We start from the raw sequence: 22718 nt of genomic DNA, 5'->3' as shown, positions 1-22718 counted from the left end.
AATTCAAGCATGTGCACATGTAATATGTTTAGAAACTACCAGGAACAACTCGGGTTTCTGCGGAAACACACAAAATGATCTCGACCTGCTGAGAAACGTTTGTTTGAGGTATTTAATGGAGATGAATGAATCTGAGGGCTTTGTGCATGTAAGGTGACACTCGAGGGTCAGAGTTACAGATAAGAGCCGCATGTTTATCTCCGGGATATTTTTAGCCTCTGCAGACACAGAGAAACATCAAACATCACAAAGACAACTCTGCAAAACAAAACTCGTCTCTTTTCTTCATAATCCAAACTGGGATTCAGATTATGAAATCCTTTTAAAACTCAGCATTGTTGCTCAGAGACAGGAACAAATCAGAGCCTGGCAAACGTGCCTGAAGAAAAACTGTTTCCACTAAAAGGTCCCATCTCACATTTTCGATAAATCACATTAAAAAAGGTTTGTATGCTTGGATTTTCTGACCAAAGAGAAAAGTTAAAGTTTCCAAATCTGGAGTGAAAATGTTAAAAATGTGAGAACAGAAATATAAATCATATAAGCATAGCTTTCTTATCACAAAGATAGTATTTCATTAAATGTTGTCTGTGTGATCACAACAGAAACTATAAAATCATTTCTTTTTGCACTGACTCGGTTTTTTGCAGGAAATCGCTAAAATTCTCAAAGCTTAATAAAAGTAACGCTCGTTATTTCTTTATTGTTTTACTGGATTCACACTAATTCTCTTTATTTCTGTTGTCCCATTTCTTTTCCTTCTTCTTTTGTGGCAAACTAGAAGTTTTATGAGTGAGCGAATTCTTCGAGAGAAACATTTTGTTAAAAAAGAGGAAAAGCTCTGTGAGGGTTTCACGTAAAGCTCCGGGGTTTCTCCGGTGTGGAGCGAGTTACAGGAGAGGCGGGCGCTGCTGTGGTCAGACTCACCCGGTCGCTGGCCTCCATCCTCTGCCCTCCCAGGAACCACTCCACCGCGATGCCCTCGTACGACAGCTCGCACTCAAAGATGGCCGTCTCTCCAGCCGTCACCGTCACGTCCTTCAGAGGATGGACCAGCGTGATGGACCGAGCTGAGGGTAAAGACATGGTTAGCTCCTTCAACAAATGAACCGGCGTGCACTTGCTGGAGATCCTGTGGTCTGGTTCGTGTTTCAGGTCACTGCTCCTCCAATCAGAGAGCAGCCTGCCTCCAGATAAAGACTGAAGTGGTGAAAATAACCAAAGGCCCTGATTGGCTGAACATTTACAGAGACATGCGACACCTGTGTGTGACAGAAACCAGGGCTGCTGTTTGTGCGTTTAAAGCTTCAGCCAAACAGCACGGAGCTTCCTCGGTTTCAGAGACGTTTTGTCCATCGTTTAAAAAAGTAAGGACTAAAATGACCTCTGACCTTTGACTCTGAGCTGGGCGCTGGATCTGGCATTGGCTGCAGAGAAGTCAACGGGTCCTGCCATGTCCATGCAGACGTTGTAGAGGATCAGCAAGTGTCTGGTTCCTTCCTCCTTAATCTCAACATCCTGAGGTAAAAACGAGCACATGAAAGTCAGCTGAGCGCATCTTTGTGGCGATGAATATAAACCGACCGCCAGGCGGGTCGCCGCAGACTCACAGCTGACTGATGAAGAGCTTCTCCCTTCAGCTTCCAGTTTCCATGGACATCCTCCTCAGAAATCTCCGTCTCAAACTTGGCTGTTTCTGTCTCCGTGACCTCCACACTGTACAGCGGACGGACAACTTTGATATCCCGCTCTGCAAAAGTCAAAGGACAGAAATCACTATAAAAACCAGCAACATCGTCACCCCTGGAGCGTCTGTTTGTTAAAGCAGTCAAATTTAACTTTGCTAATGTTGAGGCTCTAATTTACAAGGCTGAGGATCCACCAAGAAACCCAACCGGTGCTTCTCTCCAACATTTCTACAGAGAGGGGAGGAGAAATGCTGACAAAGCTCTGACAGCCTGGTGACCTCTGTGCTCATCAGAACAAAACATCAAAGGTCTTCAAACAGCTGAACTGTAACTAACAAAGCACATATGCAGATACGATGGCTACAGATGCCAAATAATCCGTTTATTACCGTCTCAGCTCGTTACCAAACACTTCTCTGTTTGTCTGTTTGTCAGGTCAAAGGTCAGACTGATTGTATTTACATGGGTTTTTACCAACAGCTAAAAGCTGAACATGTTCAGAGAATTTCAGAGGACATCAGTGAGAGAAGCAGCATGCATAAAGCATGAGAGCTGGGACGTTTACATTGTTAACTGTTATAAAAATATAACGTCTGAACTAAACTCTGAGGCGTTTGATCAGATCCACGGTTTACCTTCAATGTTCAGCTTGGCTGTGGTTTTGTCTGAGCCGCAGTCGCAGGTGTACTCTCCGATGTTGGCCTTCTCTGCCTTCCTCACCATCAGGATGCGCTTCTTGCCATCGGTGACGATGGCGATGTTCTTGGAGGGGGTGATCTCCTTTCCATCCTTAAACCATTTCACATCAGCGACAGCCTTGCTCAACTCGCAGACCAGCTTCACCTCGTCCTTCTCCACTGCCGTGTAGTTCTGCAGCTTAGTGGTGAAGTAGGCGTCACCCTCTGTGTGGGGAAACGTACTTTCATCATGAAAATCAGGCGTCAGAGAAGCGTGTCTGAATCAGTTTGACAAGATGAACTCTTGGATGTTGGTGGGTGTGGCTTGCTGTCACCTGTTTGCGTTTGCTTTGTTTACACCTGTTTTCTTCAATCTAAACTCATTTTCTTTGGCTTTTAAATCAGAATGAGTTGTGATTGCTTTAATGTTTGTTCTTTCTAAAGTCCTGTCATCTGGTCCTATGTTTCTATGTCATTTGTTTCAAATGTGCTTTAGAAAGGAGGCACTGACCGATGACAGTGAGCATGGCGGTCAAGCTCTTGTCCATGGCCTCTACTTTGATCATGGACGTGTCGTCGATGATGACTTCCTTGAAGGCCAGCGTGTGAACCTTCGCCTGTGCCGACATGTGAACAACTTTGCTGGGATGAAGTCGGACGTCGTTCTTGTACCAGACCACCGGGATCTTGTCATGTGACAGCTCCACGCTGAATTCAGCTGTTTCACGCTCCTTTACTGTCACATCCTTGATTGCTTTGACAAACTCTAGGCGAATACCTGCCGCAGGAAGACATCAGACATTGGTACATTTAACTTTGAGTAGAAGCAGATTTGTATTTGTGACTCACAAACAAACAGAAATGAGCACCAGCGCTGTGATTCAAAGTTGACCGAACCAGAAAGCAAAGCAGAGGTAAAAATCTGCCAAACTGAATTCATCTGGAGAAGATTCATCGAAAAGGTTCGGACAGAAGTGTTTATCTGGCAAATTAAAACTATAATAATTTGATCTAAATATGATTATAATGTGCCCTGACTCTCTGAAGGTTCTTTAAGGTTTCACTGGTGCCAAAGGAGTTTTTAAAAAAAGTGAATAAAACCATGACGTTACCTTGTATAACCAGTTTGCCCGTCGTCCTCTTGTCCTCGGCCTCAAACATGTACTTTGCCTCGTCATCGTAGGCGGCCGATCGGATCACCAGAACGTACAAATTTCCCTCCTGGATCACCTCGTGCTTTTCATCGCTCTGCAGCTCCTGTGAGCCTTTGAGCCAACGGAAAGTCTTTGGAGTTCTCGACACCTCGACCTCAAACCTCGCATCATCCTTCTCATAGACCTGAACGTCAGTCATGGGTGTGAGGAAGTTCAGCGGGAGCTCTGAAGAAAAACAGTGAGAAAACTGGCATTTATCGTATATTTGCAAAAACTTAGCCTCTTAGTTGAATTTAAATAATCATAAGTAATTATCAGTATAGTTCATTTTTGAGGATACCTCTCGTCATAATGAGCCCCAAACTGTGGCAGTAACCAACACAGAGTAAAAAGTATTGACGTTTTTATATATGGTGTCTTTGTTCAGTGTCTGATGAGAAACCAGACCTGAGAAGGTGAAGCTCAGAGGGAGGTTTGACTGCTGTGATCCCCCTCTGGCTTATTCTATGAGACGCTCTCATTTTTAGTTTCACATTTTTAGGTTACAATGATTTAAAATGTTTTTTATGAAATATGATGAGGTCAGCGGGCTGGTTTACCTTTGACCTTGAGGTTAGCGGAGCACTTGGCGTTAGCAGCAGAGTACGCCACCTCGCCGGTCATGGACACTTTGCAGTTGTAGAGGATCAGCGTGTGCTTGCCTCCTTCCTCGATGATGTCCACATCCTGTTAAACAAAGACGTAAACAGTCACTGATAAACCGGCTTCCTGTTATGGAGAGCGCTGCCAATGAGGCGCTTGTGATGAAGCGAAGCACTCACAGAGGACGGACTGAGCACCGCTCCGTTCAGCTTCCACTGTCCGTGGACGTCGTCCTCAGAGATCTCCACTTCGAAACGAGCCGTTTCTCCATCAAACAACTCCACGCCATAAATCGGCCGAACAACTTTGATGTCGCGTGCTTTTGGAAAAAAAGGTCACGATATGAAAATGCAGTGTTTGTTTTGCTTCTGGAAGAAAGGACTGATGTTTACAGCTAAACAACAAAACATGGAAGAAGAAACTGGAAACTATCAGTTTCACTTTGTTCCCTCGGATTTCTCATTTTATTCCAAAGTTCTTTTTTTATTTTGATTTTTAAAAAAGTAAATCCATCAGTCTGTCCTCACAGACATGCAGGCCTCGGCGGCCTCGGTCAGTCGTTAGGGGAAAATGTGGATTCTGGTTGCCGAGTGATTTTTGGGTCACGTTGCCATGGTTTCCTGCAGTTCCCATGGAAGACGCTGACTCGGCTGCAAACTCGCCCACAGCTCATCATGAAAAGTTCAAAACAAACTGGAAACTGTGAACGCTCGCCTTCAAAGATTTTATTTTTCATTCATTTTAAAGTTGTGGTGATTTCAGCAGTGAGGCACAACTTTTACTCTGAAGGTGAATGCTCTCTGCGTGCTCTCTGCGTGCTCTCTGCGTGCTCTCTGCGTGCTCTCTGCCTGTGTGCTCTCTGCATCTCTTTTTGAGGTTTTACTGCTGCTCAGTGAGTGTTTGCAGAGAAGCTGCTGTCTTTGATGTGAACTGCAGGCATCAATGTGTCATTCCCAGACCGGTGTGGAGATGTGCATTTTTCCTAGAGACGTGAGGTTGCTACGGGGTCGCTCACTAGGCTGACGAGGCCTGGACCTCCCTTTGGAGTCATGTTTCCTTGTGCAGTGAAAGGCTTGAACGGGTTTATTTTGACCTAACAACCTGTAAATCTGAGAGCGGCTGTAACCTTTGACAGCTTTACGATTAATTTATGATTCAACTGATTTTTATGTTTAAAAGAATATAGGCAATCACGTCACCGTGCTTACCTTCAATATTGATGTTGGCTGACGTCTTGTCTGTCCCACAGTCACATACATATTTGCCTTTGTCGCTCAGTTCCACTTTCTTCAGGACCAGAGACCTGCGCGTGCCCTCTGACCTCAAGATGACCATCTTGGAGGCGATGATTTCCTTCTCTTCGTGGTACCAAAGCACTGGAACGTCTTTGCTCAGTTCACAGTCCAGGGTCACCTCTTCTTTCTCGGTGGCTGAGTAATCCTGTAGCTTCACCACAAAGATGGGGTCGCCCTCTGGAGCAGACAGGAAGTCAGGTGGTTTTGGTTTATTACAAATAATTTGTTGATTTTTGTAATTTTTCTCTGTGAAGAGCAGTCTTGTAATGCAGTATACAATATCAAAATGCAAAAAGTGAGTCATGTAAGTCACGCTACTGTGAAATGAAACAGGAAACGAGGGAGCGCAGTTACCTACGACCGTCAGCTTGGCCATGGAGTAAATGCCTTTAGCCTCTGCCTTAATTTGGCAGGTATCATCTAGACTCAGTGTCCTCATTTCTAGAGTGTGTCTCTTTCCTTCCACGTGTATGAGAACCGTTCGGCTCACGTGGAGTTTGACTTCGTTTCGGTACCAGACCACTGGCACGTTCTCATGAGACAGCTCGAGATCGAAGCGTGCCGAGTTACCTTCTTTGACCGTTTGGTCCTGAAGCGGCTGGACAAAACTCAGCCTCATGCCTGGAAACATCGAGTCAGCGCAGACAGACATTGGCCACTGAATGAGCTCACAGAGGAAACATGAACAACATGAAGCGTGGCGCTTCTCTTTGCCACTTACCCTCCACCATCAGCTGAGCCGTTGATTTCTGACCCAACGCTTCGATGGTGTACTGAGCCTCATCATCAAACTCACAGCTGTTTATGATCAGCATGTGCTTCTTCCCGTCATCAATGATTTCATATTTAGGGCTTGGGGTGACAATCTCTGTCCCCCTGAACCATATGACCTTTGACACGTCCTTAGTGATGGTGCACTCAAACTTAGCCTGCTTCTTTTCAGGCACAGAAAGGTCCTTGAGCGGGTCAACAAAGCCCATTTCGATTTCTGAGAGGTGCGAACGATTTGGCAATTAATAACAGAAACAAAGACACAACCACAGCTTCTCTTACCGTGTTTGCTCTGCAACACATCAGCTTTCCATGACCAACAAAATGCAGCAGGTTGCAACAGATAAAGTTTTGTCTCTGGTAAATCCATACCTTTGACGGTGAGCATAGCGCTGGTGACGGCGTTCAGAGCCTGGTATGTCACTTCACCAGCCTGATCCAGCTGCACGTTTTTCAGTGTGAGGAAACGTTTTTTGCCTTCAGCTTTAATGTCACAGGTCTGAAAAACAGCAGAGGGCATGAGTGCTACTTCCTGATTCACATTTCACAGGCTACTAAATTTACTACAGCACAGAAGTATATAATCTTCTCATTTGTGGTTTCGAGTGGCCTGAGTCCTGCAACGAGCCCACATGTTTAGCTGCTATTTCACTAGCTGGGCCCACGTCCTCATTTTAGGTTTGACAGCACGTTAGTAGGTAAAGGTGATACTTGGACATGAGTTGAGCTGACGACAGCTCCTGGAGGATCCCCGTGTACTAAACAGAAGTGAAGAAGTTAAAGAATTGAAAAGCGGAGGGAGGGTGGGGCACGTAAACGAGAATGAACAGCTTGGTGAACTGGGGGAACCTATATAGATGAGAACTGGACGGAGCGTGTTTGGAGGCGTGGTCCCACTCCTGAAATTCAGATATTTATCTCCAATAATTTACTCTGAGACAAAGCATTGTTAAATATCTTACCGGAGATCTAGTCAACACCTGGCCTTTCAGCTTCCATTCGCCAGCCACGTCGTCCTCTGATATTTCAGTGTCAAAGTTGGCCTCTTCCTTCTCAACCACCTCCACACTGGAGAGTGGCTTCAGGATCTCAGCCTCACGCTCTGAAAGTACCCAAAGAAATTTAAAGTTAGAAATCTTTGCGATTGGAAAAGCGTGGTCCTCGTGCTTTCCCAACGTGGATACACCAACCTCCAAGTGTCAGTTTGGCTGTATATCTGCGATCCTCCACCTGGATGGTGTAGTCTGCTACATCATCAGGCTGGCAGTTATTGATGCTGAGCGTCATGTCCTTTCCATCTTTAGTGATCTCGACCTTGTCAGAGGGAGTAAGCTCGTTTTCTCCTTTGAACCACTTCCAGTTGGGCGTGTCCTTGAACAGCTCACACTTGAATGTGGCCTTTGCCTTTGGTTTCACATGCTGGTCTCTCAGAGGCTTCACCAGCCAGTCTTTGATGGTTTCTGAGGAGGAAGGGTTCCCATTATATTTGTTCCTACAGTGAAAAACTGCTCAACAAGGCACACTCTTATGCCTCAGTCACACTAAACAAATATGACAACGACTTCTGTGTAACTAGGCAAAATCTTTGGTTAACTGGATCGGTAGATTGGCTGCAAGAGAGCTTGAGTGTGCAGACTGACACTGTCCTATTGCAGCTTTATTGCCATCTTGATGCATCAAGGTCAGATTAAAGATGGCGAGGGGTCCCCGTCTTTGAGCAGCCATCTTTGCCAGAACAATGAGACTGCACACCGTCACAGTAATTTTGGTTGTGCCATGGTCTCCACTGTTTTCTCTGGTGCAGCATAAGGCAACTCAAACAGTGATCAACTTAGGCTTTAAATGGTGCATAAATACAAGCTCTACTGTTCATGGTAGCTACCCTTCATATTGTTTTTTAACTGTTGGGGGACAGTTTCAGCCTGGGACTGATCCAGCTTGTAGGTTGACTCACCCTGAATGATGGACGGTACAGTGACTGTATTTATACTCTGCAGACTTCTTACCAATAACTTTGACGTTAGTTGTAGTCTTGACGTCCTCCTGTCCATCTACCTCACAGGTGTAGGCGCCGCCGTCTTCATCGGTGGAGTTCTGGATGGTCACAGCATGCTGCATGCCAATTACATTAACGGCCACTTTTCCGGCCTTTGTTTTCAGAACCTGACCGTTACGTTTCCAAATGACGTCGCGTTCTTTGTTCAGCTCACAGGTGAGATACATTGGCTGACCCTTAATGCATGTTGTCTCTGGTTCCAGTTCCTTCACCCATTTCACAGGCAGCTCTGTGGGAAAAAGGTGATTAAAAGTGTTTTCATGAATGTCAAATAATTTTTTTTAAAATTGATGTTGGATTAAAACAATCGTTTACCTTCAACAATTAACTTGGCTGTGCATGTTATTTCCTTGCCCGCATTCTTAGCCACACACGTGTATTCTCCAGTGTCAGATAGCTGCACATCAATAATGTGCAACTTGCGATCTTTGCCATCAGATGTAAACTTGTGCTTGGGGCTCTCACGCAAGTTGCTGTCATCTTTCATCCACGAAGTGATGGCCGTGGAAGGCGAGACCTCGCACTCGAACACCGCAGAGGAGCCGATGGACTCAGCTTCCTGCAGCACAATGTCCTTAAGCTTCTTAATGAACTTCAGTTGGACAGGTTTGAGCTTGAATCCTCCAAATGGTTCCTCGGGAGGTGACGGGCCTTTTCCACCTGGCTTTAGACCCCGGCCCCTGCCTCCATCACCAGGAGATGGAGTTTGTCTCGCTGCAACATCAGACACAAGAACTCCTCTTGTTGATTCAGATGTTGGGGCAAGTGACGAATTAGACAGCAGCTTACTTTGAAACTGTGAGCTACCTACTGTGACTTAAACATCTTTAAAAAGTAAAAAGATTTTAATGTTAAATAAGCACAAAAAATAAGATTCTGCCTAAAACCGATGAAGAATAGAGATTGACAGACCACGTGACTTTCGCGCATTGCATGCCGGAAACCCGTGGCAAAACAATCAAAGTACCGCATCAAATGCAAGCATTTGCAGCACCACAAAACGTTCATTCGCCGGTTTCAATACCTTCTTGCTTTTTCTTTGCCCCCCAAAAGAGGAATGTACAAAACGAAGGAGAACAATGCCGGACCGTACAAAGACAGACTCGACGAAAAGGCAAAGAAAAGGTACGAGGAAAAAATCAAAGGAGTGAAAGGGTCAGACCCTTAGGAGCACACAGAGTGGACAAAAGACGTCAGCGTGCTGCCCAACTTTCACCACGCTCAGATTTATAATTATACGGTTCTTGGAGTGAGTGCATACACTCATGAAGTTTTTAGTAACTTCAGGTCACTGCAACAAGCCCAGGTACAGTTTACCGACGGATGGGTACAGGACCTTGAAATGCACCGTGTAGAACACAAGACCATCGTACTTATCGTAAGTTTACCAGTCTCACAAATCGTCTTCATAAATACACATTCGTTAACCGTTTATTAATATAACCTTTGAGCTCAACGGTAATTAATTAGTAGTGGAAATAATTTCTGGTACGCATTACAGAAATGTAGCAGTGACAATAATATTGTATGCTGTAATCGTACTGGGCAATTAGTGATACAAAAAACTGTTTTATCCTGTGAATAAAAGTATACGTTTTTGTCAATGTACCGTGGTAATAACAGAAGCGAAACGCAATATTCTGTCAGGACAATTCACTATTTATGCACAATCAACAAAGGAGCATAGCGCGACAATTTCTGTTCAGCGCCAGACTTGCTTGTAACCTATATCACCAATTATGTTATGAAAAATGACGTATTAACTACTACAAAACACTGACCTTTGTGGGAATGCTTGGAGCAGACTAACATGTGAGCTGGAGTGTTCTGGGACGTTATATTTGGTCTTTGAATGGCTGCAATCCAGGCCATCGGTCGGCTCTTTTTTACTTCGGAAACATGGCTTGAACAATTTCTCTTCAACGACGTAATCCGATAACAACCGATCTCTTTACCCGTCGACTTCCCGTGGCTGTCATGCGACCGGCTATTGCAGTTAATAATACAACAGCTTCTTGCCATTTTTTGTTTCTTTTTATCGCTGTGTAACTGATTTCAATTGAAAGCCTGCGTGCGCTAGTACCTCTTGCCACGGATACCCACAATCCTTTGCGGTTTTACCCCTCAATGACGTCACATTTTCAATCTCTATTAACATATTCTTCTGGAGAAGCACCGAACTAAAAGTCCACACAAACAACGAATCCCACGGGACAAAAAAGCTTTAGATTTATGCTGACGACGATACACAGACACAGCTGTCAATCAGAAATGAGCTTTGAACTCAAAATTAAAATCGTAACATAAAATATATTTTTGGTTTTGTTCGAAAGACACACAAAAAAACCAACTTTTGCTTTACAAGTGTGTATGGAGCAAATTAAAGTGCCGAATGGTGCTGATGAGGTCTAATGTTAGTGAGCTCTCACCCCCAAATCCTCGACCTCGGCCTTTCGCTGGCTCTTCTGTTGGTTTTCCATCTGGACAAGAAAGAGTAAGACAAGTTTTAAGCTTCATTGCAAGAGCTCTCTCCTAGTCTCCAACACAAACCAAGATAAAGATGTTAACAAAACCAACAGTCAAGATTCAAGATCGTATCCACGTCACAGCTGAACATCAAATTACACACATGTAAAAAAATATGTTCAGTGATGAGGATGAAGGTGGAAACGGAAAAACTGTTACAGTGAATAATAAAAACAGTGATGAAGATGAGCATCGAATGACTGATGACACACCTGAGGACAGATTTAAGATGATGACCACTTAAACATCACAATGGATGGATGGACAATGAGCAGACAGACAAATAGATGAACACGTATATAACGTGATTAAAAACGTAAAATTGGATGTAATGAAGATTAGATGAATCGTCTGAAATGGGATGAGGCGATTCCAGAGACATCAGCTGGACGAGTTCACCGGCCTTCACCTCACCTCTCTTGGCGCCGGGCATGCCAGGAGTCTCCAGCGCCCCATCCACCCCTTCACCTTCCCAGTCTTCTGGTGGAACCAGCTCCCAGTCCCAGACCTCCTCATCTTCGTCAGCTACCATTTTTTCACCCTCCTCCTCAAATACCTCCTCCTCTGGCTGGGTTGTCACCCGCTTCATCTCCACAGCTCCAGGAGAGATCTCCTTCACCAGAGGGATCCGCCCTTTATCAGGCCTTTCGGGTTCTGAGGGCCCCTCTGGCGAGGGCTTCTTGGGCACCTTTTTGAGTGTCACAGATTCAGTGGAGTCTTTTGGCGAAACAGTCTTGGGAATCCTTTTGACTTTTTCCCCACTTGGCTTCTTCTCGATGGGAATTTGCTCCACTTCATTTGGCTTTATTTTCTCTATCTTGGGTGATGGGGTCTTTTTTAGTTCAACCTTCTTCAGCTGCTCAATAGGTTTGAGGGGCTTTTCCTCTTCAGGCTTATCTTTACTTATCTTGGCTTTGGGTGAAGGAGTCTTTTTGATTTCTGGACTTTTCTTCAGGATATCGGTTTGCTTTTGAGGTCTCTCTTCTTCTTTCTGACCTGGAGGACTGGGCTTCTCAGCTGGTTTCTCCTTCTCCTGAGGGGCTTCGTTGTCTTTTTTAGGCGTTACAGTCTTCTCAGCTTTCTTAAGTTGTTCCTTCGGCTCTTTAGTTGCTTGACTGGGTACCTTTGTGTCCAAAGGCTTCTTCTTCTCTTCTGATGCTTTTTCTGGCTTTTCTTCAGGCTTGGTGATTTTAGTGAATGGTTTCAACACAACCTGCTCTTTCTCTTTATCTGGTGTAGAAATCATTTTAGGTTTTCCGCGGAGCTTTTCGGCCGCTGTAGTTTCTACATCTTTGGGTACTTGATCAACCTTTTTCTTATGTGGGATTTCCTTTTGGTCTTTGTTGATATCTGGAGATGCATTGTCATTCATCAGTGGAGCATCATCATCTTTCTGGTGTTTTCCAGCAGCGGCAGGTTGATCTCTTTGTGGCAGCTCACCTCTCATGTAAGGACTACGCTCAGTATCTGTTTTTGCCTCAGCTTCTGTCTTAGCCTTCGGAGGTTCAGCTGCTTCTTGTTTTTGAGGTTTTTGAAATGGTTTCAGTGTAACTACTTCTTGGTCCTCGTCCTTCTTTGGTAATTTTTTTATTTTCTTTTTATTTAAATCTGACTCAGGTTCATCTTCTTTTGGTGCTTTCGGGGCTCTTACCCATCTTGATTTCTCATCTTCTGCCTCCAGTTTTTCAGGTTCCTCTGCAAAGCTGAGTTCAGATGTCTCCTGAGCTGCTGTGAAAACTCGTTCCTTTCTCTCTGTTACTAACTCTCGATCCTCTCTATCACGAAGTTTCTGGACTGTTAATTCTGCATCATAATGCCTTGTCACTTCAACTTTATGAGTTACGACTTCCTTTTCAGGCTCCTTTGGTTTAGGTGGCACCTTTTTCAGTTTGATTGCTTGTAATTCAGCATCTTGTTTCCCAAATGTTTCAAATGGTTTTAGTTTCACTGATTCTTGTTGCTCATCTGCTTTTGGCAATTTAGTTATTTTCTTCTTTGCGACGTGCGGCTCCTCCGGCGCCTCGTCTTTCTGAGGTTTTAAGGTTCTTGTCCATTCGCCAGATTCTGGTTTTTGCACAACTGTAAGGCTTTCCATTTGCTCAAAATGGCTTAACTCAATAGTTTCCTCATCTGCAGTGAATACTCGTTCAGTTCTACCAAGTGTGATTATCTCTCGATCGTCTCTGTCATGAAGCCCACGAACTGTTAGCTCTGGATCGTGATGCCTCGTCACTTCTGCCTTATGAGTTACGACTTGTTTCTCCGGCTCTGGAGGTTTCACTGGAACCTTCTTCAGCTTAATGACCTCTGGTTCTGGTTCTTTCTCTTTCGGTATTCTGGTGAACTTACTCTTCAGCTTAGGTGATTCGGGTGTTTTTGCCTCCTGAACAGGAATCTTACCCTTTTGCTTAAGAGACGGCACTGTGGTTTGGGCAGCAGATACACCTTTTATAATATCACCATAATAACACAGAAAAAAATAAAATATTTTCTACAGTATAACACAGAATCACACTTACACATGTAGATGAAACTAAAATATCCTAAAAGGCTACAAAAAATTGAAGCAGGTTGTACTTTTTTTATAATTTGCATACCTTTTGTTGGTCCAGGTGCTGACACTGGTTCCTTGTCTGCAAAAAAATTATATAAAATCATTATAAGTACAAACAATGCAAACAGAGTTAGACAAAAGGCTCAGTCAAAGCCAGAGATGGTTCATTTGTTTGAGGAACAGAGGTTGCGGCATGCAGCTGTTGTTGGGGTTGTTTTATTGTTTTGAGCTTTCAGCAGAATACTTTGCAGAAACAGAGACAGTGAGCTTTAAGAAGAAGCAGGAAGTTCATCAGCTGTTTAACACGTTTCATTACTGCAAATATGATGCACCCAGATGTTTAAAAATCCTTTAAAAGGTTATTTGGCTTCATTCAGCAAATTGTGTTAATATTAAAGAAGTGAATTGGATCAAAGCGTGGAAGTGGACTATTGTGTATAGAAACAGACCAACAGATGTAAACAGGAAACACATTTTAAAAGAAAAGGTAAAAATGTTTGGTATGAAGATTGAAGCTGTGATATTAAAAAAGCTTCAAAGTAGAAGACAAACATAAGAGAGGAGCATACATGAAAGAACAGATGTTACCTTCAGGCGGCGAGATTTCCTTTGATACTGGAGCTGGTTCAGCCTTTACGGCTGGTGCAGGAGCTTCCTTCTCCAACGATGCAACTTCAGCTACAAGAATGCCAACATGATTAAATCACTGGCAAAGATCTGGTCAACAAGCAACAACCAACTGACAAACAGAATTCACTGTTGTTAAGACACAACAGATTTCTCAAAGGCAGGACAAACAGAACAGTCAGTAAGATTAATGATAAACAGTAGAAACTACCTGCGGGGGGAACCACTCTCTCTGCTGTTGGCTTGGTTGTTGGTGGAGGTACCTTCTTTTCCTCAGGAGGAGACACTTAGAAGTACAAAATATCAACGGTTACGACCAAGAGAGAAGACACGAAAGTACCAACAAATTGGAACAGACAGAGAACAATATAAAGATGTTAAGATGGAGGAAAAGTTTACATGGGCAACAAAGATAACAGCAAAGTAACTCAAACAGAAACAGAATAAGACAACATGGAGAATCTTTATAATAACAAACAGAAGTATAACAGAAGTACCTGCAGGAGGAGCAACTTTGGCTGCAGGAGCAGCAGGAGCTGAAGGCTTTGGTGCTGGAGCAGATGGTTTCTTTTCCTCTGAAGGAAGTAATAATAGAAGATGCCAAGATCATGACCAAGGTTACCACATGGTCAGTAGAGACACCAGAGAGGACTAACAACAGTCAGCCAGTGAAGTTACAGCAAACGTGAGGCGATTGTCACCCACCAAATGAAACCAAACAGAAAGACAACATTTACAACAATAACAAAAGTGAGTGAAGAAACTACCTGCAGGAGGAGCAGCTTTCTGTTCAGGAGCACGAGGTGAAGGCTTTGGTGCTGGTGCAGATGGTTTCTTCTCCTCTGGGGGAGATACTTTAGGAATACAAGATGCCAAGGTCACGACCAAGAAGCCATAAGCTTGGTCAGTGCAAACTTACGCATAATACGTACATTAATTTAAAAAAAATCCAACAACTTAAAGAGGAAGAATACAAAAAATCAAAGACAAAAAAGGTCAACTCATGAAGAGTCAGCAAAGATGAGGAACATGCAAACTAAACAGGCTACCTGCAGGGGGAGCCACCTTCTGCTCAGGAGCAGGGGGAGCAGGAGGTGAAGGCTTTGGTGCTGGTGCAGATGGTTTCTTCTCCTCTGGGGGAGATACTTTAAGAATACAAGATGCCAAGGTCACGACCAAGAAAACAGTAAGCTTGATCAATACAAACTGACACACAGTAAGTACATAAAACAAAAAATAAACACGGAAATCTGAAGATGACTTAGACAGAAAGGACAAACAAATAAAGGTGAAGATTAGAAAAAGTTTGGCCCATTAAGATTCAGCAAAGATGAGGAACAAACTGAACAGGCTACCTGCAGGGGGAGCTACTTTCTGTTCAGGAGCAGGGGGAGCCACCTTCTGCTCACGAGGAGGAGTAGGTGAAGGCTTTGGCACTGGTGCAGATGGCTTCTTCTCCTCAGGAGGAGGCGCTTTAGGAATACAAGATGTCAAGGTCACAACCGAGACAACAGCACAGTCAGCCAAGACTACACACAGATGTTTCAGGCACATTTCTCCAAACATCATAAACAGGCAGAAACAGCGACAGAGATAAAGATGTGGAAGAAAGCTGAAGAATGAAGATGATGAATGAAAACAAAATCCCAGCAGTAAAAGAGGTTAACAGACCAAGACTGGCTCGAATCATCATTAAAATGATCAGCTTAATATGGACTAAGGTTTTCTTGTTAACCACGATGAGTACAAGACATTAGTGAAAGTAAAGTTTAAGAGAGGATGATCTTATGGCGATCGTGAGCCTGTGTGGCTCAAATACCTGCATCAAGAGCCTGTTGGTCAGTCTTCTGTGTTGGCTTCTTTGCTTTCTTGTCATCTGCTCTTGTTGGTTTAGCTTTAGTTGCAGTGTTGTTTGCTTCCTCAGAAACTCTCAAAGATGGAGAGATTTGCTGAACTTGAGGTGTTTTTACTGGAGCAGGCACAGAAGGAATAGGTTTCTTGACAGGAGTGTCTTCTTCAAGGGACAGATCTTCTATTAGGCCCAAAACCGCCTCAGAGAGTGTAGGGGAGCTGTGTTTGGTTGGCAGAACAGACTTCTTTGCTGGAGAAATTTCTTCCTCCGAACAGCGTCTCTCCTCGGGTGAAGGAGTTTGAGCTGTAACAAAACGTGATCCATCCCTACTTTGTTTAATCGATGCATCTTCTGATACAAGACTTGGCTTGTCCAGAGGTAGAATATCTTCATCACATACATATATGGAAGTTTTAGGAGTTTTCACCATGTCTTGACTTGAAGATACCATTGTAGGAGAAACTGCTGCAGGGTGAGAAAGAGTGGTTTGGGGAACACCTGCTTTACCTTCAACAGACCCATCTTGCTTCAAACAAATTACTTCTGTAAGAGCTCTAGGCTTCTTTGATGTGGTGACCTTTTTAGACTTAAGTTCCTCTATTGCAGAGTCTTCTTGAATTTCTTCATGATGTAATGATTCAGTAACTCTTGTCTGTAAATACGCAGTAGGAAGGTCAGCCTCTTCGGCCTGCTCTTTCTTCTTGTAAGCCTCTCCAACATCAGGAGAAGAAACCTTTTTCTGCAAAAGATGAGACATTTCAGGTGGAGGTGCGACATCTTGTTCTGCAGGAGAATGGGCAGACCCCTTTAGAGTTGGAGAAGCAGACCACAGAGACATTTCTTTCTCTATTTTCTCAGGTTTGTAAGGTCCAGTCCACTCCAGTTGTTCAGCCTCATAATCTGTTTTTGATTGCTCTATAATCTCTACCTGATGATCTTCTCTGTATGATACAGAAACCACCTCCTTTGTCTTTTCAATTTGTTCCATTATCTCAGTTTTCAAAATGGTTTCTTCTCTTGCAGTTGACTTGTTGACTCCTTCTTTATATGTGTCGACTTCCTGTTTCCTGTAGCCAGCTTCTGTGAGGGAAATCCTTTCTTCAACACCTTTTTCTGCAGGACACTCCTTTCTGCCTTCAACCTCAGCTGTTGGCTTCAGGTGAGGCTTCAGAGGAACTGGGATCAATTTTAAGATATTACCCAAGATTGAAGAAATGCACCATGGAGCGGTGGCCAAGAAGAAAACACGACACATACACACCACCAAGACACAAAAATACAAACTTTAGTGTGGTACATATTCAACTATGACCCTTATTTTATAACTACTAGTATTATGAATTTCTACCTCTCTGCTGAGGGATTTCTATGGCCTTTGGCTCGTCTTCTACTTTTCCAGAAGCAACGATCTCATCTGATTATAGAGGCAAACATATCTAGTCATGTTCTAAGGAATTCATAAAAATGCTGATTATCCACAGGGAAACTTTGAAAGTCAAAGCATACCTTTGACTGGTGTACTCGCCTCCAGCTTTGGTTTAGCTAGAGCTGTTGGTATCCCCCTTTGTTTGACTGTTTGGATGACTGAAGTAACAAACAGTGAACATACAGGTCAACACACAAATCATAACAAAATCTTTGAAGACAGCCTACGGCATTTCAACAAGGCCAACTTATTGTGTTAATAGGTCAAGATGAGTTACTAGTAAGTGGTTATAAGACCAACCAAATGGTATTGACAGACATATCTACCTTCAGACGTTTTGACCTGCGGTTGTTGTATTGGTGTTTCCAAATGTTGTGGTTCTGCTGACACTTCTAGATCTTTCACTGGCTCTGCTGATCGTTCTATAACCTGTGCTGTTGGAACTTTCTGTGGTTCTACCACAGCCGTTTTTGCTACTTCTGCAACTTTCTTCAGTGTTTCTGGAACTGGTTCTTCAGGAAGCTTCTTTGGTTCCTTGGGAGGCTTTTCAGGTTCTTCAGGAACCTTCTTTGGTTCTTCAGGAACCTTTTTTGGTTTTTCAGGAACCTTCTTTGGTTCTTGAGGAAGCTTCTTTGGTTCCTCTGTAGCCTTCTTTGCTGCTTCAGGAACCTTCTTTGGTTCTTCAGGAACCTTCTTTGGTTCCTCGGTAGCCCTCTTTGCCGCTTCAGGAACCTTCTTTGGTTCTTCAGGAACCTGCTTTGGCTCCTCTGTAGCCTTCTTTGCTGCTTCAGGAACCTTTAGTGCTTCAGGAAGCTTCTTTGGTGCTTCAGGAACCTCAGGAGCCTTGATTTTTTCTGGAGCTTCCAGGTCCCTTGGTTCAGTTACTTCCTGCTGATGTTTATCAGCCAGCAGATATGGTTTTCTTGGAGGTTCGAGTATCTTTGGTTCTAAAGCAACTTAAAAGAAGATTTATTTAATATTTAAGATTTTTTTTCTAATACCAAAAATTTGTAGTCACACTCTAACGAGTGCTTAGCATGCTGAAAGATATTCATGTAAGATATTTCAGAAAAGCAAAAGTTATACTAACAAGTATAAAAGAAACCGGCACAACACAGCAACCTATCAAGAAACTCTTTGTAGTACCTTTAACTGGGACATCTTCAACTTTTTGTGGAGTAACTTTGGGTGCAGATGGTTGAGGTACAGGTTCTTCTGGTCTTGGTGTTTCTTGCACTTAAGAGAAGATTGTGTATTTTTTATCCAACAGCTAACAATTAAGATTAATATGGAATCAAAGATACATTCTTAATGAGTGAAGTCAAAGTAGGGAAGATGATATTAGAGAAAAAGAAGCAACACGACTTTGGTTAACAATCTATACCTTCAGCTGGAAGATGTTCCAATGATGGAGAAGCAAGGACTGCGCTTGGTTGAAGTACAGGTTCTTCTGACTTTGGTGGTTTTGGTACTTTAAAGGAAAAAATGCATACAGTGTATATGTTCAGTAACCTACTGGTAACCACGATGGCGTCAGCACTCTATCGAGTGCTTAGAGAAAGACACAATCACAGTACATTAAATACACAGCCAAGCCGTGTTTGTTGTAAAGAGAGTTAGTGTCACACATGAAAAACATGTCCCTTCATTACCTTTTAATAATGGATTGCATTTATATAGTGCTTTTCTACGCACCCAAAGCGCTTTACAAATCCACTATTCATTCACACACTGGTGGAGGCAGCTACAGTTGTAGCCACAGCTGGGGCAGACTGACAGAAGCGAGGCTGCCATATCGTGCCATCGACCCCTCTGGCCAACACCAGTAGGTGAAGTGTCTTGCCCAAGGACACAACGACCAGGACAGAGAGAGCTGGGGGATCGAACTGGCAACCTTCCAGTTACAGATGAGCTTCCCAACCCCCTGTTAGCTTCAGTCTTTGTTGAAGTAATCGTTGTAGAGACTGGCTGAACTGAGGCTTCTGCTAGTTTGTCTACAGCTGGCACTTTGGACAACATTTATATGTTTAAAGGTTTACTCTTTTACTTACCATAGAATTATTTTCATGGTCAAAATTTGTTAGATTTGTTATTGATACACCAAAGCAATGTATTTATTAAAGGCTATATTCAAACACTCCAAACACCACGTGTGGTCCACACTATAGACAGTGTTAATGCTTAAAGATCAAGAGGTTAGGACATCCATGACATATAAGAACACGTTAAGAAGTGCACACTTAGGTCACAGCAACATGAAACAAAACTAGAAGAACTTGGGATGTAATGGCTTTCCATTTGAACAGCAGAAAAACAAAGTGCTCATTACATTACCTATTGGTTTTGGGGACTCTGGCGTTTTCTTAGTGGGGACAGCTTTTGGTTCTTGGAGCTCAGGCTTAATTTGAGCCACTTCAGGCTTAGATATCACTGGTTTCACGGGTTCCACTTCAGGTTCTGAATGAACCAGTTTTGGTGTTGCTGGTTTGGGTCGGTAAGGTTCAGGTTGGGTGAAGACTACTGGTTCTTCAAGGTTAACAGAGAAATATTACCATCATTTAACACAGGAAACACACAGTTGTAAGAGCTTGGGGCAAAGAGGAGACACATAAAACCTGACAGCAAGAACTCAATGCTATTTACGCATTGTAAGAACAGCAAGAAAATACTTCAGACAACAATTAAAGAGACAAAAAAAGCCTAAAAAATATTCTTTAAATCTGAAAGATCTTGAGAGCATAATTGTGAATAGTTTGAATTTCATATTGATGCTAAAGTTGGTGAGTTTGTGCTACAAAAACTTGACCAAAGCTTTAAATATAGTGTAAATATTCAATATAATATATCATGAGATTTCCTGAAGTTTGTGTAAAAGTATGATGCTTTCTGGTAAACATTTGTAATTCGCATCATTTACATAAACAGTTGAGAACGTGAGCCAATAAAGACCCACAAACACATAAAATAAGACATCTTTAGTGACTCACTGCATCATGAACATTACCTTCTGCAGCTGGACGTTCCTCTCTCTGAGGTGGAGCAGGGGCTTCAGGCTGTAGCTTCTTTGCTTCAGGTACTTTAAAACATTATCATTCATTTCAGTTTCTCACCACATTAAACTGAACATCAAGGTTTCTTTATTATTATTTCTTTAGGAAAAAAATAAAGAATGGAAATAAAAAAGAAAAGATGTAACATACCAACAAGACAAACAGCACATGAAGAAGAATAAATAAGAACAGACATTTGTAGATACCTTTGACCGGAGGTGGAGGCGGAGCTTCAGGCTCAGAGGGTTTCTCCTCTGGCATCCTGTAAATCTCAGGAACTTGAAAGATCAAGAAAGGTCACATTAAAACTACTTCAGTCAAGCTCTACCGTCTACTCTGCCAAATCTACTGCATGGAAAGCTCCAGTGAAGGTTAACAAGAGCATGAAGGCAAGAACAGAATAATAATGAGACCAAAACATGACAAAAACAGGAAACATGCAGAATCATAGAAGTAACACCTGAGGAGAAGAAGAACAGCTTCTGTAAGCAGCAGTTGGTGTTTGAAGCATTTAAGTGGAATTTAAGTGGCAGACAAACATAACAGTCAGCTGATTGGCAGCACCTCATTATATTTCAGCTCCGAGCTTTATGAACAGCCAGAAGAACATTTGCAGTTATACCTTCAGGGATTTCTCCTCTGCCCTCCACCTCAGTCCACTCAACAGTTTCTTCAACAGGTTTTTTCTCTCCTGGTGAGGAAAAAAATGTAAACTTAGAAAAAGAACGACTGACATGTGAAAGCTGCTGCAGGTCGTCGAGTATCCAAAGCTGCTAAAAACAAAACGAAACACAATAACAGGCGAAACAGGAAGACGGGTGCGGGCGATGAACACGCTACAGCAGTTCAGACAAAAACACGTCCACAGCACGTTAACAGTCATTAGACTTCATAAAGTGATTAAAGCTGATACCTGAGACGGACGAGTACTGAACTGAAAGCATCTCTTCTTCATGTGTCAGACTTTGAAACACTACAGACCACGGAAAGATATTCATCCGTTAGACGTCAGATCGGTGAACAGTTTATGTGCAGACGACGATCAGGTCGTGAAACCTTTAAATATTTCAAATGAAACTCCACAATTCTGAATGTGAAAATACTGTTAATTGATCAAAGTTCAGACTTTCAAAATTTGAGGTGAGATAATCCAATTTTAAGTTTAGCTTTCATTTCTAATAAAACAAAAATAAAAAAATCTGACTTACTGTTTATTTATTGAAAACCTCATTTTTATTTTTTAAATCTGAGCAGCGAAGTCTGAGAGGCAACAAAAACCATAATGAGAATATAATAAATCAGATTTTAAAACAGGAATGTTGACACTTTTGTAATTCAGAAAACAACGTGATTAAAATCATAATTATAGTCAGAAACTTGTAATTCTTTATTACAATAAAATAAAAAGAACTGCGCATCTTTAAACTGGCTGAATTTTAAATCTCGTCATATCAGGATTAATTTGAAAACACTGACATGACCTCGTCTGCACAGCTCAGATAATAAAGCTGAATTATATTTGGGATATTAAAACGGGTCGTGTACAGATGATGTTTAAAATAAGCACACAGTTACTCAGGATGAAGGTTAAAGGAGGAGGAAGAAGGTGATGATGATGGTTATGATGATGATGATGGAGTTGAGGGTGATGACGGTTAAAAAAAACGGTTTAATGCAGAAAATCCGTCTTTCACGTTTCGTCACGCAAACTGTAGAGATGACGGCGGTTAGTGCTGATCTTAGAGTGATGACTGCTGTACCTTTCACTTCTGTTCTCTCCTCAAAGTGATAAAACTCGGAGGAATCTTGTGGCAGAAAACAATCGTGTAAATGACAGAAACGAGCAGAGTTACTGAAATTGTGATCAGTTTGAACGGTCCCAGACTCACCTCTGCACGCGAGCACAGACGCTGCCTCTGACACATGAACGGCTGTGTCGGGGACATCTAAAGGTTCAGCCACAAACACTTTGATTATTATTATTATCATCATTACTATTATTATTATTATTGTTGTTGTTTTTATGTTCTGACAGTAAAACTTAACACTTGTTCGGTGTGACTGAAATCACAGTGACGTGTGAGATGATGCAGTGAGTCAGGATAATGTTTGTTGAACCCCACAGTCACGGTCACAGTACAGTGAAAGCCTTGTTGGCAGTGCTCGGCTGTACTGCACAAACCAATGAGACGTCAAGGAGCCTCGCAAACAGGATGAGCCGTGATTCTTGTGAAAATGGAGAAGTGTCCGTGAAATGACCAGTGCGACCTCGACCTTGTTGTAAAATCGTAAACCTGTGTCTGAGTTTGCAGGTGAACACGTGTTCAGGTTTACTGTCGTTTATTTGCTGCACTTTTTAAGATACTCACCCTGAGGAACCCTCCCTAACTCAATTTCTGT

General features: G+C 42.7%; 1 protein-coding gene across 1 annotated transcript in view; it reads right to left on the bottom strand.

The window, feature by feature from the left end:
- Positions 1 to 22718, bottom strand: part of ttn.1 (titin, tandem duplicate 1) — a 164041-nt gene that overhangs the window by 93851 nt on the left and 47472 nt on the right. The window contains exons 79-107 of the mRNA XM_063500209.1: positions 20927 to 21009; positions 17595 to 18156; positions 17349 to 17426; positions 17191 to 17256; positions 15810 to 17018; positions 15346 to 15462; positions 15040 to 15135; positions 14758 to 14844; positions 14488 to 14565; positions 14202 to 14276; positions 13952 to 14041; positions 13407 to 13442; positions 10713 to 10763; positions 8599 to 8997; positions 8234 to 8512; positions 7418 to 7687; positions 7190 to 7329; positions 6600 to 6726; positions 6178 to 6444; positions 5811 to 6077; positions 5370 to 5633; positions 4341 to 4480; positions 4119 to 4245; positions 3478 to 3744; positions 2877 to 3143; positions 2324 to 2590; positions 1611 to 1750; positions 1392 to 1518; positions 928 to 1070 (exon numbers count right to left, since the gene is read on the bottom strand). Of these exons, the coding sequence (XP_063356279.1) occupies positions 928 to 1070; positions 1392 to 1518; positions 1611 to 1750; positions 2324 to 2590; positions 2877 to 3143; positions 3478 to 3744; positions 4119 to 4245; positions 4341 to 4480; positions 5370 to 5633; positions 5811 to 6077; positions 6178 to 6444; positions 6600 to 6726; positions 7190 to 7329; positions 7418 to 7687; positions 8234 to 8512; positions 8599 to 8997; positions 10713 to 10763; positions 13407 to 13442; positions 13952 to 14041; positions 14202 to 14276; positions 14488 to 14565; positions 14758 to 14844; positions 15040 to 15135; positions 15346 to 15462; positions 15810 to 17018; positions 17191 to 17256; positions 17349 to 17426; positions 17595 to 18156; positions 20927 to 21009 (6119 nt within the window). The remainder of the gene's footprint in view (positions 1 to 927; positions 1071 to 1391; positions 1519 to 1610; positions 1751 to 2323; positions 2591 to 2876; positions 3144 to 3477; positions 3745 to 4118; positions 4246 to 4340; positions 4481 to 5369; positions 5634 to 5810; positions 6078 to 6177; positions 6445 to 6599; positions 6727 to 7189; positions 7330 to 7417; positions 7688 to 8233; positions 8513 to 8598; positions 8998 to 10712; positions 10764 to 13406; positions 13443 to 13951; positions 14042 to 14201; positions 14277 to 14487; positions 14566 to 14757; positions 14845 to 15039; positions 15136 to 15345; positions 15463 to 15809; positions 17019 to 17190; positions 17257 to 17348; positions 17427 to 17594; positions 18157 to 20926; positions 21010 to 22718) is intronic.

This window comes from Pelmatolapia mariae, linkage group LG16_19, assembly GCF_036321145.2.
Source record: "Pelmatolapia mariae isolate MD_Pm_ZW linkage group LG16_19, Pm_UMD_F_2, whole genome shotgun sequence".
NCBI classification, from domain to species: Eukaryota; Metazoa; Chordata; class Actinopteri; order Cichliformes; family Cichlidae; genus Pelmatolapia; species Pelmatolapia mariae.
The sequence above is the reverse complement of the archived record's forward strand: the minus strand, read 5'-3'. Positions and strand labels throughout refer to the sequence as shown.